The 15,724-nt window shown below is 39.6% G+C and overlaps 1 protein-coding gene across 1 annotated transcript in view; it reads left to right on the forward strand.

The window, feature by feature from the left end:
* ephb2b (eph receptor B2b) overlaps positions 1-15,724 on the forward strand; it is a 399,332-nt gene that overhangs the window by 139,316 nt on the left and 244,292 nt on the right. The window contains exon 2 of the mRNA XM_060910500.1: positions 9,438-9,517. Coding sequence (XP_060766483.1) covers positions 9,438-9,517 — 80 coding nt within the window. The remainder of the gene's footprint in view (positions 1-9,437; positions 9,518-15,724) is intronic.

A 15,724-nucleotide genomic window follows, 5' to 3' on the forward strand; every position in this document is an offset into this window, starting at 1 on the left:
GGTGCCCTTGAGCGAGGCACCTAACTCCCAACTGCTCCCCGGGCGCTGTTAGCATGGCTGCCCACTGCTCTGGGTTTATGTGTGTGCTCATTGCTCACGTGTGTGTGTTCACTGCTTCAGATGGGTTAAATGCAGAGAGGAAATTTCACAGGTGTGTGATGAATAAAGTTGCGCTTTCTTCTTACTTTTCTTTTCATAAACAAGGACATCCGTGGCTGAGATGGGTGACACTTGTGTGTATGATGGAGAACATATTTATGTAGACGTATAGAAAATGCTAACGGGTTCACAAACTTTCAAGCACCACTGTATTATTAGGCATATTTGGTGAAAATTCAAATTCGGTCCAAGTTGCTTGAAACCGCTCCCATTGAATTCAGAATTGAATGCAGAACAATATACTTTTACAGAAGGGATTACAAATCAAAGATTGGGGGGGAACGCTGAATTTTTAGAAAGCTGGAGTAATATGATGTATGAGGATCACATGGTCCAAAATGGGCCTCATTAACGGATGAGATCAAATGTATTTTTTTTTTCTTTGTAACTTTATTTTTCAAGATATTTACATGGAAATTGGCAGGCACATAGATGGTTGTATACTGAATACAAGGTTTGAAAAATTAGTAAAACCCAAGTATGAGAATTGGTATTAATGATGCTAATTAGGTAAAAATGTTGAATTGGTGAACCCAGTAAAAAAGTAATAAAAGATTCTTTCTAATATCCTCTTTGCGCTCTGTAGGCCTTTGTATTTCTCAAAAGTAGGGCCTACTAGTGTTTACATTAAAGAATATAAATGGCGAACCTCGAAAAATTGTCTGAGCCGCATCCAATAAACAATTCCAGTTAATTGAATTGAAATTGACACTCGTGTTTCTGACTTCTGATTTTTTCAAAATATCATTCCGACCACTAAGATCTCAGTATTTGTCATCAAAACAACTGCAGTTATATTCTAAAATAGTCATTTATTTACATGAATCAGTTTGATTTGAAAAAAAATAAGTAGGTAAAGCTATGAAAACTCACTTCTTCAAAGTCTCCCGTGAAGCATCACATCAAAACCAGCAGACGGCCAATTTTGCTGAATACTTCATCAGAAACAGTGAGAGTGGTTTTAGAGAACATCCCTATAAAATCTTTCCCGTGACTCAAACCACCGGCAGTTTCTCGACGTCACATGAGCAGAGATTATAAGCTTTTTAATGATGGAACATATTCAGGAGTTGTCAAGAGCAATGACCGATTTGGAAACTTTGATGAGCGTCTGCATGCACAATTTTCACAGCACGGCCAGAGAGCATCTGATATTCCTAGTATTATATTGTTACCATCATGTTCGCTCATCCGGCCCATAGGTGATGAGTTTATGCCATCATGTCTTGTCTGTTGTCCACCTGGTGTCATCCATATTTCACAAAAATCGCTTCTTCTCTCTCAGTTCTTCACCGATTTTTGCTCTTTTTGGCAAGAAGGTAGATCTGTCTGGGGTGCATATGGCTTCTACCCATAATTGCAATTAATAATGAAGATATGGAGTAATTAAGCCCTAATGAGCAGTTTCCACACACATCAATTCTTCACCGATTTTGATTCTTTCTAGCATGAAGGTAGGGGTACCTAGGGTGCATATAACTTCTACCCAGATTTGCTTAATTCCAATTATTAATGAAGTTATGGATTAATTAAGCCTTAATGAGCAGTTCAACAAAAATCACTTCTCGGTCAATTCCTCGCCGTTTTGGATTCTTTCTGGCAAATTGGTAGATATTCCTAGGGTGGATATAGCTTGCGACATTTCTTGCACAAGGTGGCTCATTTTAGATTGTTGCTTCTGGACACTGACAGACTCACCTCATCTCATTATCTGTAGCCGCTTTATCCTGTTCTACAGGGTCGCAGGCAAGCTGGAGCCTATCCCAGCTGACTACAGGCGAAAGGCGGGGTACACCCTGGACAAGTCGCCAGGTCATCACAGGGCTGACACATAGACACAGACAACCATTCACACTCACACTCACACCTACGGTCAATTTAGAGTCACCAGTTAACCTAACCTGCATGTCTTTGGACTGTGGGGGAAACCGGAGCACCCGGAGGAAACCCACGCGGACACGGGCAGAACATGCAAACTCCGCACAGAAAGGCCCTCACCGGCTACGGGGCTTGAACCCGGACCTTCTTGCCGTGAGGCGACAGTGCTAACCACCACACCACCGTGCCGCCCATTGACAGTCTCATTTATGAAATCTTCAGTCTTTGTGAATGACGAATCAGAATTTAAAGCTTTTCCTCTGAGACATGGTTTGATCTGGAAGCACAAAGTCAAAAGGAAAGAAAATAAAATATAATATAATGAGATATGAGCTATGTAATAACTGAATGGTACGTGAAATGGTTGTGTAGACGGGCCAAGATCCTGCACGGACCCAAAAATAATTCTGTTACATGTGGAGCCACTTAATTGGATACTTTCATTTTTTTTTTTTTCCTGGAAATCCAAAAACAGTAAAATTGCATTCTTTACAAAGAGCTGTGTGTGTTTGTGTGTGTGTGTGCACGCGTGTGCATGTGTTTCAGTGAATCTTAATTGCAGCTATTTTCAAAGTACTATTAAAACGTTCAAATGTCTTGATGCATGAATAAAGAAAACTCTGTAAATATTTAAATGTTTCCAAAAGCCAGTATTCGCAAGACTTGTAATTATGTCAGCCTCAAGCTAAGACCACAAAAGGGGTTTTATACTAAAACGCTTGTGAGAAGGAATCAGAATAGCTGCTTTAGTCTGTGATGAAAGAAACTGAAATGAAATGTCACTGTCGAATTCATTCGTCATGAAGTCCAGTCACTTGGCTTTGCCCTAATTAACACGGAAAATTAATTATGGGAAAAATGCATTATCACGGATTCATCATGTGAGAATTTTGCATACCAGACATGACGGAGTGAGAGAGTCGACGCATCAGGCAGGCGTTCTACCTGACTACCTCTGAGACCGTGTTCTCTTTAAACCCAGTTAGCGAAGAAGTGCTTTGTTCTTTCACTCCAGATTATCCAAAGCAGGTAGAGTATCTCTCGCTGGTGATAGCACAGGGCAATTCCATCATAGTCTCGGTGTATACTCAACACATACGAGCCATTAGATAGGTAAATGATCCGAGTCCATTTGCTCTTCAATGCTGGTTGTGCTAGTCTGAGGTTACCCCCTCTTCAATTATAGCGGCTTTGCTGTATTTAAAAGAGTTCCTTGATGTCCGGACCACAAGTGGAGACTAAAGGTGATGATACACGGGGCAACTTTTTGGGCAATGTTGCCGACACAGTGCAACAGACAATTGGCAACAACCAATCAGATAAGAGCAAATCAGACTCCGCAAAGATGGACGCTGAAACATTTGCAGCTGTCACTTTTGTCTTGACTTCAGCCTTTATTTTGCTTAAGTATCACTTCAGGAACAAAACAGAACAGATACTCTGGTCAAAAGATAATTTGCCATTATGGTAACATTTATAAGTCAAAATAACCACATTATTCTGTTCATAAAACATTTTTTAAATCTCTTTAAAAATGCTTCTCACCTCAATCACAGATGCTGTAACTAATAACTGACACGTACATCACAAAAACATGATCGTTTAATTCTCATCTCAGCAAAAAAGACAAAAGGACGTGGACCAGGAGATGGCTGCTGAGGAGGAAAAGGAGGTGACGGAGCTCCTAAAAGGCTTTCTTTTTTAGATCCTGAAGTTTGTACTGTTTGTTTCGCCCTCGGGTTCGACAAGTAGTCGTGCTCTGGGTATAAATTAGACGATCTCTGTTACAACTCAAAAAAACCACCATGAGCTGCCCATTACGTTTACCTTGACGCAAGAGAGCTAACGTTATCTCTACATAGCTAGCGATAACGTTCAGCTATCTGTGCTAGCAAAAACCACCGCTAGTTATCTAAATCCCATTCAGTCTCTATGGAGCGATGGTTAGTTAACGGCAGTTTACACTTAATTACAACCTGAGCGCATAAAAATAGATGTCTGTTGGTTCAGCATTTGATGAGGTAAATTCACCACTCTGGGTTTACACGTAACAACTTGGCGATGTAAAAAGATATAAGTTGTCTCTCTTTTTCTTCACTCCACTGCCGGAGATGCCGCCATCTTTGTTGAAAATTTCAGAAGCTCTCAGGTGGTTATGTGATTCACTTCGAGCACTCTGATTGGATGGTCTTAAAACGTTGCCCAAAACTATCAGAATCCTTCAGATGCAAATGATGTTGCCCAATCTCAATGGGAAGGTGTCAAAGTGCAATTGCCCGGCAACATTGCCCAAAAAGTTGCCCCAAGTATCATCACCTTAAGGCTTGATAAACCAAGGACGAGGAATAGCATGACCATCGGTGTTCAAGTGTCTGTAGATTGGCCATGTCTAAAGCATCTTTATATGAACAGTCCTAAGGCAGTTTGAAGATGGATCCAAGACCAAAACAATTGACTTTCTCAAGTTTATCACGGAGACCATTAGTAATGCCCAGTAGTAACGGGCGACAGTATTTGAAACGCGGCAAGATGGAAGTCTTATATAGCTTCACAGCGGTGTTGTTGATTACATTTTTTTAAATTCGTTTGATAGCTGAAAGTTTAGCATATACTTTAAGTGTGTTCTTAATATGAAGACTCGTAGACAAGGTACTGTCAATAGTAACACCAAGTTGTTCCAAACTGTCTTTCTGTTCAATAGCCTTGGGATGGTATTACCATTACCAATGGTAATGGCCTTTGTCTTTGAATAATTGGTAGATAGATAGCTAAAGGTAGACTGTCTTTCAGATTTTTCAAACGTAGGTCATAAAAAGAATTTTCCCTGACACCCAGCTATTTTTGTTTAGTGGACCAAAAGCTACTGACTTCGAATCACAGACGTCCAATTTTATTAGGTTTTTTTTTTAATAGAACAATTAATGTATTTAGGGCCACATAGCCCTAAATTCTCCACTATTTTTTCCAGCTTCACCATGACCCAATTCAAGATACTATGTCATGCATGACGTGGTGGGCTTTCCTCGTTCACACAAGGCATTGTGGGATACAAATTTGAAACGGGAGAGGAAAATGGAGGACGCGAGTGAGACGTGAAAGACCGACGACAGTGACAGAAAGTGAGATGTTATGTTGCAAAAGAAAGGAAACACAGGACCAAACTAATAAATATCGGAGGTCAGCGAGCACCTTGGTGTGATCAGCTGTTCGTCTAGAGACAGAATGATGGAACTGCCAGTCAGTGCACGGTCAAGGTAAACCTGTAGATGGCAGTAATGCAACACTGTGGATGCCAACTGCCGTAAAACCCAAAAGAAGGAGGTAAACCTGCACATGCCCACACGGACTTCCTCTGTCTGCTTGACTGCGCGAAGCAAGCAATTTCATGCATGTTATTTGATCAGGAATTCTCTCAAATTAAATAACTTCCCAGCCAGAGAATGGTCTGGGGGATTAGATGTTACAGAAATAAACATATTTCAGAGGGAACTAAATTTCATCGATTTTATGAAATCGAAAGGCCGTTTCGCTTTGAGAGAGCCAGCCAGTAATCGAACTGAGATCTTGGTTGATCTTAATTTCCAACAGATCAAGAGATGAATCACTGGAGTAAAGAGACATATAATCAGCATAAAGTCTGAGCAATGAATTATCGCGCAAAAAAAAAGTTAATATCATTTAATAAAGCTATTGAAAAAAAGAGGACCCAACAGGCTACCCTGAGGCACCCCACTTTTAACAATTCTCCAGTCCAAAAAAAAAAAGTAGCCATCTTTGGTTCTTGAGAAGACTTTGCTTCTCCAGGCAAGAGGATTTGAACAGCGTCATCGAGCTAAATATCTGGTAGGATGAGTTCCATGGCATCTGACCCACCGCAAGAGCACGATGAATGTCGAAGGAAGTCGGCTCAGGTTATCGGCCTCTTCTGATTTCTCCCAGCGGTCCATTCTCTTGCACATGGATTATCATTCCATTCCCCTGTGAATGCCACATGAGTACCGTCACTGTGCAGACACACAAAAGACGGCTTGTCTCCGCAGCTCGCACAAGCCGTAGCATATGTGTCTCTTTCAACCAGTGTGTAGCAGGGGACACAAGATACAGACGTTGTTCTTAGGCTCCTTTAAATGGAATCTGGGGGTTTCGGACACGTCCAGCACCTGTGCGACTTTCCATTTAGACGCATCAATAAAAAATTGTTGTAATTCATTAAGCAGTTGCATATGGAGAATGCGCGCGTGCGTGTATGTATATATAATATATATACTTTTTTTTTTTAATTCTGTGCTGTTGTCATACAGCATGGATATTTCAATCACCATAGCCTCTTTTGCAAATAACCTAAAAAAGTCTGCAAAGGCATATTGAGGACAAAGACTGGGGTTGATTAGCAATTCCCTGTGTCAATCTAGGAGGACGTCTTTATTGAGTGTGTCTCTGGTGGTTATCTGAGTGCAGTGCTACTCCTAACCCACATCCTGTTCCACACGTAAGCTCCCCGGAGATCCCTCCATATAGTGAGCTCTTGTCTCTGAAAGATCTTGGCTGAATCACACAGTGGGAAAGTAGAACCCGGTATTTCCTTTTGCCTTTACAGGTCTGTAGATTCCCTTTCAAAAGTAAGCATTTCTTTCTTTCTTTCTTTTGTAAATTGAAACAGCAGGAACAATAAAGTGGAATCAACACGACCACTTTGATTTGTTGATAATATTTTATGTAGCCTCCTGTTTTTTTGTTTTTTTTTTTGAACTACCATAATGACTAGAGGAAGTGGATAATGAAAATGTATTTATAGCTCATATCTTATTACATTTCAGCAATATTTCACTGGGAGTGAGGAAAAATTAAGACTTGTGTGTTTACGTCTTATTCAGATTTTATTTTTTATTTTTTTCCACAGCTATCAACACAGGTTGACTTTTAACAGACACTTTCACAGGGTTCCTCCTGGGTTCTGAAAAATATTCTCCACCTTTTTCCTTGAAAAATCAAGTCAAAGACGTATTCTTCACTTTTCTTCTTAGTTACCGACTTATCAAAGTGGACTTAAAGGAGAACTGAAGTCATTTTTAAACTTGCTTTATTCCTTAATTAACGTGTTATTCAATTGCGTTTTCGGTTTTAGTAACCTTATGTCGTGACTTGTATTGGCAACTAATTGCAATGAAATATTATACTTATCGGCCTATTCGGTTTTTAGCCGTGTTGAATCTAGTTCGTTTGGTCCACGGCAGGAGTCGCTTATCCACGCGATCTTCACGAGACTTGTGCGAGACTTCAAACATGAATTCTCAGCCAGGTGTCAGTGCCACCATTTTGAAAACTGTTTGTTTTCCAAACGAAGTATTGCACAAAAACAAGTTTAAATGACGATTAATGCCTACTTTTTTCAAACTTTCCTGATTGCTATCAAAACAAACAAAACTTCCAGCTTGATTACGTCAGCATTCGAAAGGGGGCGCGCACGTCTATTGGCAAATGTTGGTCACTTTTGATTTCCGCTGTACGTTTTACTTCCATCCTACGATGTCTCACACAGGTCTCAATGAATCTTGTTTACTGGACGGCCATTGCTTTGACATATGGACTGATATATTACATAGCATATTTCAAACACTCATAACTTGCTATATCAGTGACAAAATAGCTATCAGAAATGCATTCCTATATTTAATAAAATGAGATAAATAGAATTTTGATGATAAAAAAAATTTGCCTTCAGTTCTCCTTGAAGTCTTTCAACTGCTCTTCACGTAAGGATCAATGTTATGTCTTTCATAAATGATTTAGGGAACATATTGGATCTTACAGTAGGAGGAAATTTAAAATTTGGGCTCCATTCCAGCCTCTAATAAGAAAGACTTGGTTTTGGGCACCCTGTGCACCATCAAACTAAAATAAACCTCCTTAGATTGAATTTACTTCAGATTATTTTAGCAAGGAATTATTCAAAAGAGGTATTAGGACTCCCTTTAGCATTTACGTCAACACAAAACTTGATTTACCATTGAACAGAGTTGAGAAGAGTCTCGGAACAACCAACAGTGAAGGAATCCGAATTTCCCTTCGATTTACAAAATGAACACAGAATGACACCGCATTTTACATCATATGTTAGTTAGCAGCCACGGAAACTCAACACGCCCAAAACATAGCTCCCTTCAGTCACTTGCCAGCTGACAGCACTTTCACTTTTTTTTTTTTTTTTAAACCAACCCCTGTATTACTGACACTGTCTGATATGCTCGGGGATGGTCGGGGCTCTGAATGTGCCTCCCTCATGGCTGTTTCAGCCCTTAAAGGAGAACCGAAGGCAATTTTTTTTTTATGAGTGTTTGAAATATGTTCTGTAATATATCAGTCCATATATAAAAGCAATGGCCATAAACGAGATTCGTTGAGACCTGTGTGAGACATCGTAGGACGGAAGTAAAACGTACAGTGGAAATCAAAGTGACCGACATCTGCCAATATTGTCAAAAGACGTGCTCGCCCTCTTTCGAATGCTGATGTAATTAAGCCAGAAGTTTTGTTTGTTTTGATAGCAATCAGGAAAGTTTGAAAAAAGTAGGCAGTAATTGTCATTTAAACTCGTTTTTGTGCAATACTTCGTTTGGAAAACAGTTTTCAAAATGGTGGCACTGACACCTGGCTGACACTTCACTTTTCGAAGTCTCGCACAAGTCTCGTGAAGATCGTGCGGATAAGCGACGCCTGCTGTGGAACAAATTAACTAGATTCAATATGGCTCAAAACCGAATAGGCCGATAAGTATCATATTTGATTGCAATTAGTTGCCAATACGAGTCACGATATAAGGTTACTAAAACCGAAAACGCAATTGAGTAACATGTTAATTAAAAAATAAAGCAAGTTTAAACGTGACTTCAGTTCTCTTTTAAATCATCTTCAGTGCTTGAAGAAGACCCCAAAAGACTGTGCCATTGTTTGGTTCATGCAAAGATAATTACACCACTACACCAGGCCGATTAAAACGCACTGTGATTGGTCAGAAACTTGGTGCTCATTTGGTCATTATGTATAGTCAATTTTTATTGGTCACAAGCACGTACTTATTGTTTCCACTTTGGCTTCCTAAAGTCTCCTCACTGGGGTTGGATTTTGGCAAACGGAGGGATTTGTGGAGGGATTTCTAGAAAAGATGACTTAGGATAATGATAAAGATGTTCGTCACTGTGATGACTGCTAGTAATTTTCTCGTTGTCACTGATGGATTATGTGCGTCATTGACGAGCGTGACGAGTGCCAGCGGGAACCCTGGTTTCAGTGACTTTTCTTAGGCCTTCTTGTGAATGTTTGACATGGCATGGTTGGTAACCATGTTTGTACTGTACATAATGTTTTAACCTTAAACATTCTATTTTATCTTTCCTCTACAGAAACTTTAATGGATTCCACTACAGCAACAGCTGAGCTGGGATGGACTGTATTTCCTGTATCGGGCACCAGTGAGAACAGTGTAAGTGTCATGTTTTTGTAACAAATTTAAGAAATCAGTGATTCTCATACCACATTAACATCATGGATTCTGTACTGGAAATACTCCCAGCTCTTATAAGTCCTTTGGGCTGCGTTTGGGTGAATGCTTTTGAAACGCTGAGTCAGACAGTAAAAAGCCGCTTACTATCCCAGCGCCGTTTGGTGAGCGAGAAACCAGAGGTCCAGACTACTCCTTAGTCCTCCTCCATTCCTGAACCTGGACTCCTTAAGACTGGAGAAGGGAAAAAAACCTGTTGTTGAGTAATTTGCTGGTGTATTTCAGATAAAACCTCCCTGTTTTATTCAATTATTCACGCTTTTGTGGTCTGTTTCGGGGGCTGGTTTAAATTTTACTGAACCATGCGTCTGCATTCTGTCAAGAGGAAAAGACAGAGAAGAAAGAATTAGGAGGGGAGAAAAAAGGAGGGAACAATTTCAACGGCCCAGTTGTGCAACTTCAAAGTTTTCCTGATATAATTTGCTCTCCATCACCATGTCAAACCCAAGGGCATGGAGCCTCTTCCTTCGCCGATGCTGCTATCACTGTTCGAGAACAAAGAGGAAAACGAATCAGACACCCTGCTTCTGGATCCAATCTAAACACAAGGAGTTCTCTTTTGTGTCATCCTCATATATGAGGCCAGGAGTTGCACTTGCTTGCATCATATTTTTTTTTTCCTTTTGCGTTTCTAGAAACATACAGTACCAGTCAAAGGTATTTGGACTATTTTCTACATTGTCGAACAATACTGAAGACCTCAAAACTATGTAATAGCATCTGGAACATATGGAATTATTCTATCCATGTTCACTGGATATGAGCAATCATGCGCTCTGATTGGCTACTCTACTACTCGGATATCAGCTCATATGCCATGAGGAGAGGAAAAACAAAATGGCGGAGCGTTTTGCTGAACCAACTGAACATGAAATAAAACTCCACTCGAAAACGAAAGCAAAAATATACCAAAAAAAAGCAACAAAATATGGAATGAAAGTATTTCATGGTAAGAACGTATCTTTTAAATTTTTCAAGAATTATTATTATCGCATTTTTCACAAATTGTTCCTGTCATTTCGCCGGTTTGTTTACAAAGCGGAAATGATTTTGTCGGACGTTTTGTCCAAAGTTTATATTTATCGAATTTGCTAAAAATAAAAATAAAAATGCCCCGTTTCTCACAATCCAGTGAATGTCGGCTATCAGCTCATGTACAACTCGATTTCGTGGAATAACTGTTAATTATGTGGTCAACTAGCCAGCGTTTACCTTGACGCTTTACACACTATCGGCGTTATCTTAACCATCTTCATGAGGTAGTCACCTGGAACGCTTTTCAATTAACAGGTGCCTCGTCAAAAGTTAATTAATGCGATTTCTTACCTTCTTAATGCATCTGAGATCAAACCGTAAATAGTAAATAATATAAATACAGTAAACAGCCCTATAACACAACTGTAGTAATCTGTAAGTAATACTTTAAAGCATGAAGAAGTGTCTTTTAATTCATAAAAATAAATTTAAAAAAACATTAAATTCGAAGGTGTGTCCAGACTTTTGACTGCAGGGGGTTTAAAGTGCATGTCTGGCTAGAAAAATAAAAAGTCACGATAAATTGTAAACATTTATGGTGTTTTTTTTCGACATTTATATCATTCATACCTTTTTAGAAGACAAACAATTCAAAAATATTTGCACTGTGAATTATTATTATTATTATTTTTTAAAGATATTTATTTGGGCTTTTTGCACCTTTATTGGATAGGACAGTGTAGAGACAGGAAATGAGCGGGAGAGAGAGACGGGGAGGGATCGGGAAATGACCTCGGGCCGGAATCAAACCCGGGTCCCCAGATTTATGGTATGGCGCCTTATCCACCTGAGCCACGACGCCCCCATTGCACTGTGAATTCTTAACATTGTGCTTTTTTCAGGTTGAAGTAACTTTAAGTCAGGAATAAAGGGGGAAAAATGGTGCTCTGAAATGAGAAAATAATCAACAAGAAGAATAATCACAGCACATCCTGAAGTTTCTTATTCCTCTGATATATTAATCAGTGATGTCATATTTTAAACATTTTATATTTAACAGTTATTCCACGAACTCGAGTCGTACATGAGCTGATAGACGTCGAGGCGCATAGCGCCGAGTCGGCTATAAGCCATGTACGACGAGATTGAGTGGAATAATTGTTTTATTCTATCCACATTCACTGGATTTTGAGAAACGGAGCATTTTTATTTTTTGCAAATTCGAAACATAACTTGATACAAAACGTCCAACAAAATCATTTCTGCTTAGAATGTAAACAAACTGGCGAAATGACAGGAGCAATTTGTGAAAAATGCTAGCATAATAATTCTTGAAAAATAAAAAAAGATCCGTTCGTACCATCCAATAATTTCATTCCATATTTTATTGCTGTTTATTTTTGGGGCTTTGTTTTCGAGTAGAGTTTTTATTTCGTCCTTGGTTGATTCAGCAACACCTTTCAGAGCATTTTTTTAAGGATTTTCCACTAGGAGACCAACTGGTCTGGGCAATACAATCACAGGCCCCAGAGTCCATGCGACTGCACCGCTGCGGCATGTTCTGTGATGCAAATTGCCGCATTACGAATCCTCGTTTCAGCCAGCATAATATCAACATAGTTAATGCAGTGCCAAGTTTTCCTTGTTAAATGTATACTTGCATGGTACTTGGTTAATTAATTGCAACTGATTGAACCAAATGATAAGACATAACTTGGTTTAAAATTTGGTCTCCCAGTGAAGCTGGTTTGGCATTGACTAGGAGACCAAATCTGGCCACTGGGAGACCATTTGGTCTCCCAGTAACTATGTTAAAAAATGCTCTGCCTTCTGCCGTTTTGTTTTTCCTCTAGTCATGGTATATGAGCTGATATCCTAGTAGTAGAGTAGCCAATCAAAGCGTGCAATAGCTCATATCCAGTGAATGTGGATAGAATAATTGCATTTAATGTTGTGGAACATCCATGAAACAAGTTAGTTCCTGTTATCACTTCTGTTTAGATCTGTTATAACGTTCATTCCAACACTATTCTCAGTTTTTTCTCTGTCCAAAAGTTAAAGCTAGACGGCCTTTCGATTTCATAAAATCGGTGAAATTTAGTTCCCTCTGAAATTTGGTCATTGTGATATTTATTTCTGCAATATCTAAAAATAAAAACAGGCCATTGTGTGGCTGGGAAGTTATTTTATTTGAGGGGATTCCTGAGCAAATAATGTGCATGAAATCGCTCGTTTTGTGCAGTCAAGCAGACAGAGGAAGTCCATGTGCGTATGCACAGGTTTACCACCTTCTTCTTTTGGGTTTTACGGCAGCTGGCATCCACAGTGTTGCATTACTGCCATCTACAGGTTTACCTTGACTGTGCACTGACAGTTCCATCATTCTGTCGCTAAACGAACAGCTGATCACACCGAGGTGCTCGCTGACCGCCGATATTTATTAGTTTGGTCCTGCGTTTCCTTTCCTTCGCAACATAGTGTCTTTTCTTCTCACTTTCCGTGACTGTAGTCAGTCCTTCACGTTTCATTCACACACTCGCGTCCTCTGTTTTTGTCTCCCGTTTCAAATTTGTACCCCACAATGCCTTGCGTGAACGGGAAAAGCCCACCACGTCATGCATGACGTAGTGTCTTGTATTGGGTCATGGTGAAGCAGGAAAAAAATGGCGGAGAATTTCAGGCCATGTGGCCCTAAATTCATTAATTGTTCTTTTTTTAAAAAAACAAATAAAAATGGACGTCTGTGATTCGAATTCAGTAGCTTTCAGTCCACTGAACAAAAATAACTAGGTGTCAGGGAAAATTCTTTTTATGACCTAAGCTTGAAAAATCTGAAAGGCAGTCTAGCTTTAATAAGGCACAAAAACACTTCTTGTCATGTTTTCTGTCCTGAAGACTTTCCCTTGGTAGGATATTTACTGACCATTACAAAGAGCTACCACTGCAGACTCCTCCTACGAATTTTAAATAAACGTCTTCACCATATAAAGGAGCGAATGTTTTTCTTTGTTTAAAACTATGTTTTTATCACCTTATTATTAGTTATCAATTATGTAGAGCACCCGCAAAACAACCGAATTAGTTTTTGTTGAACTGATATGAAAGCTGTGATTTGAATTACAGTCTAAAGTGCCAGACTTGCTGCTATGGAAAATGATTTAACGCTTTCTGACCAATCAGATTTGAGAATTCCGCAGCGCTTTGGTATAATACATTTGTAACCCAGTTTCGGACATGAAGCTGTATGCATCCTTTCTGTAATTAACGGAGTCCCATCGAGCACGCGCTCGGTTGTTATGGGAAAAGGCGAGGCCTTGCAGTAGAGGAGAACAGGTGGGCTGCTTGAATCCTACTGAAAGAGAGGCCTTAAGTTATTGTCTTACACCACCGCCGGGGGCCCAGGGTCTGAGCTACAAGATCGCTATCGGTCAAAATATGGAGTGCTCCATCAACAGTCGGCTTTCCTGACATTGAGTAGCTTAGTTAAATAAACTCAAACCTACTGCGAGATATGTGAGGAGAAAATATCCAGATGTGGCAGTCATTCTCTCCTTTATTCGTCCTTTCATCCACCCATGCAGCCATTCATAAATTCATTCATGCAGTCATCCATCCTTTTGTTTTTGGAGACTTGAAGGCTCCCAGGAGTGGACAGCACGGTGTGTGGAGTGCAAATGTTGAAAGATCCTCCGAGTAAAATGTTCGGTAAAGGAAGATATATGGTGATCATTTTTCACAGCCAGGTGTGAGCAGGTTTTTTTTTTTTTTTAAATCATATTCTACAGTGCATATCGTATTAACTCGCGCTCACATATGAGAACCTCCAGACTGCTTTCTTGAAAAGGGAGTTTGTTATATAGATGTAAATTATTCCTCTTTCTGCTGAAGTTTTAAAATCGAAAGCCGTAATGCTCAGTTTCAGTACGTCTCATATTTTATTCTGTCCACATTCACTGGATATGAGCAATCGCACACTCTGATTGGCTACTCTACTACTAGGATATCAGATCATATACTGCAAGTTGAGAAAAACAAAATGGTGGAGCACTTTTTGGGGGTTTTGTTTTCGAGTCGAGTTTTTATTTCGTCCTCGGTTGGTTCAGCGACACGCTCCGCCATTTTGTTTTTCTCTACTCACAGTATATGAGCTGATAGCCTAGTAGTAGAGTAGCCAATCAGAGTGCACGATTGCTCACATCCAGTGAATGCGGATAGAATAATTGCATAGAATAATTTTTTAAAATAATATTCTACAGTACATATAGTATTAACTCGCGCTCACATATGAGAACCTCCAGACTGTTTTCTTTAAAAGGGAGTTTCAGTTACATAGATGTAAATTATTCCTCTTTCTGCTGAAGTTTTAAAATTGGCCACGCTCACTGGATATGAGCAATCACACACTCTGATTGGCTACTCTACTACTAGAATATCAGCTCATATACCATGAGTAGAGAAAAACAAAATGGCGGAGCATGTTGCTGAATCAACTGAGGACGAAATAAAAACTCGACTCCAAAACCCCAAAAAATACAAAAAGAAGCAACAAAATATGGAATGAAAGTATTTAATTGTAAGAATGCATCTTTTTTTAAAAAGAATTATTATTATAGCATTTTTCACAAATTGCTACGGTCATTTCGCTGGTTTGTTTACATTCTAAGCGGAAATGATTTTGTCGGACTTTTTGTATAAAGTTTTTATTTATCGAATTTGCAAAAAAAAAAATTCTGTTTCTCTCAAAATCCAGTGACTGTGGATAGAATAAAATAGTTATTCCACTCAATTTCGTCGTACATGGTTTCTAGTCAACTCAGTGCTATGTGCCTCGTTGGCTATCAGCTCATGCACGACTCGGTTTCGTGGAATAACTGTTAATTAATTTTTTGCGGTGCTGTTTCCATCAAATCCTGCGCTCTGATTGGCTGGTGAGCGGGTCCGTATCCTACGATACGGACCCCGGTTATGGACCTCTGGCGACTCGCTCATTCACAACAACAACAAACGTAGCAGTTTTTGTCAATCGGCCCGGAGGGCCTCGGTCAGTACTTTCAAGACCTCGGTCACAGTACGGACCTCCCAGCTGGTAAATAACATATATATGTTTCTGTGCTTTAGATAAGATGGAGTATTTACAGTAAAGTGAAATCTTTC

The sequence above is a fragment of the Neoarius graeffei genome, chromosome 26 (assembly GCF_027579695.1).
Source record: "Neoarius graeffei isolate fNeoGra1 chromosome 26, fNeoGra1.pri, whole genome shotgun sequence".
Taxonomy (NCBI): Eukaryota; Metazoa; Chordata; class Actinopteri; order Siluriformes; family Ariidae; genus Neoarius; species Neoarius graeffei.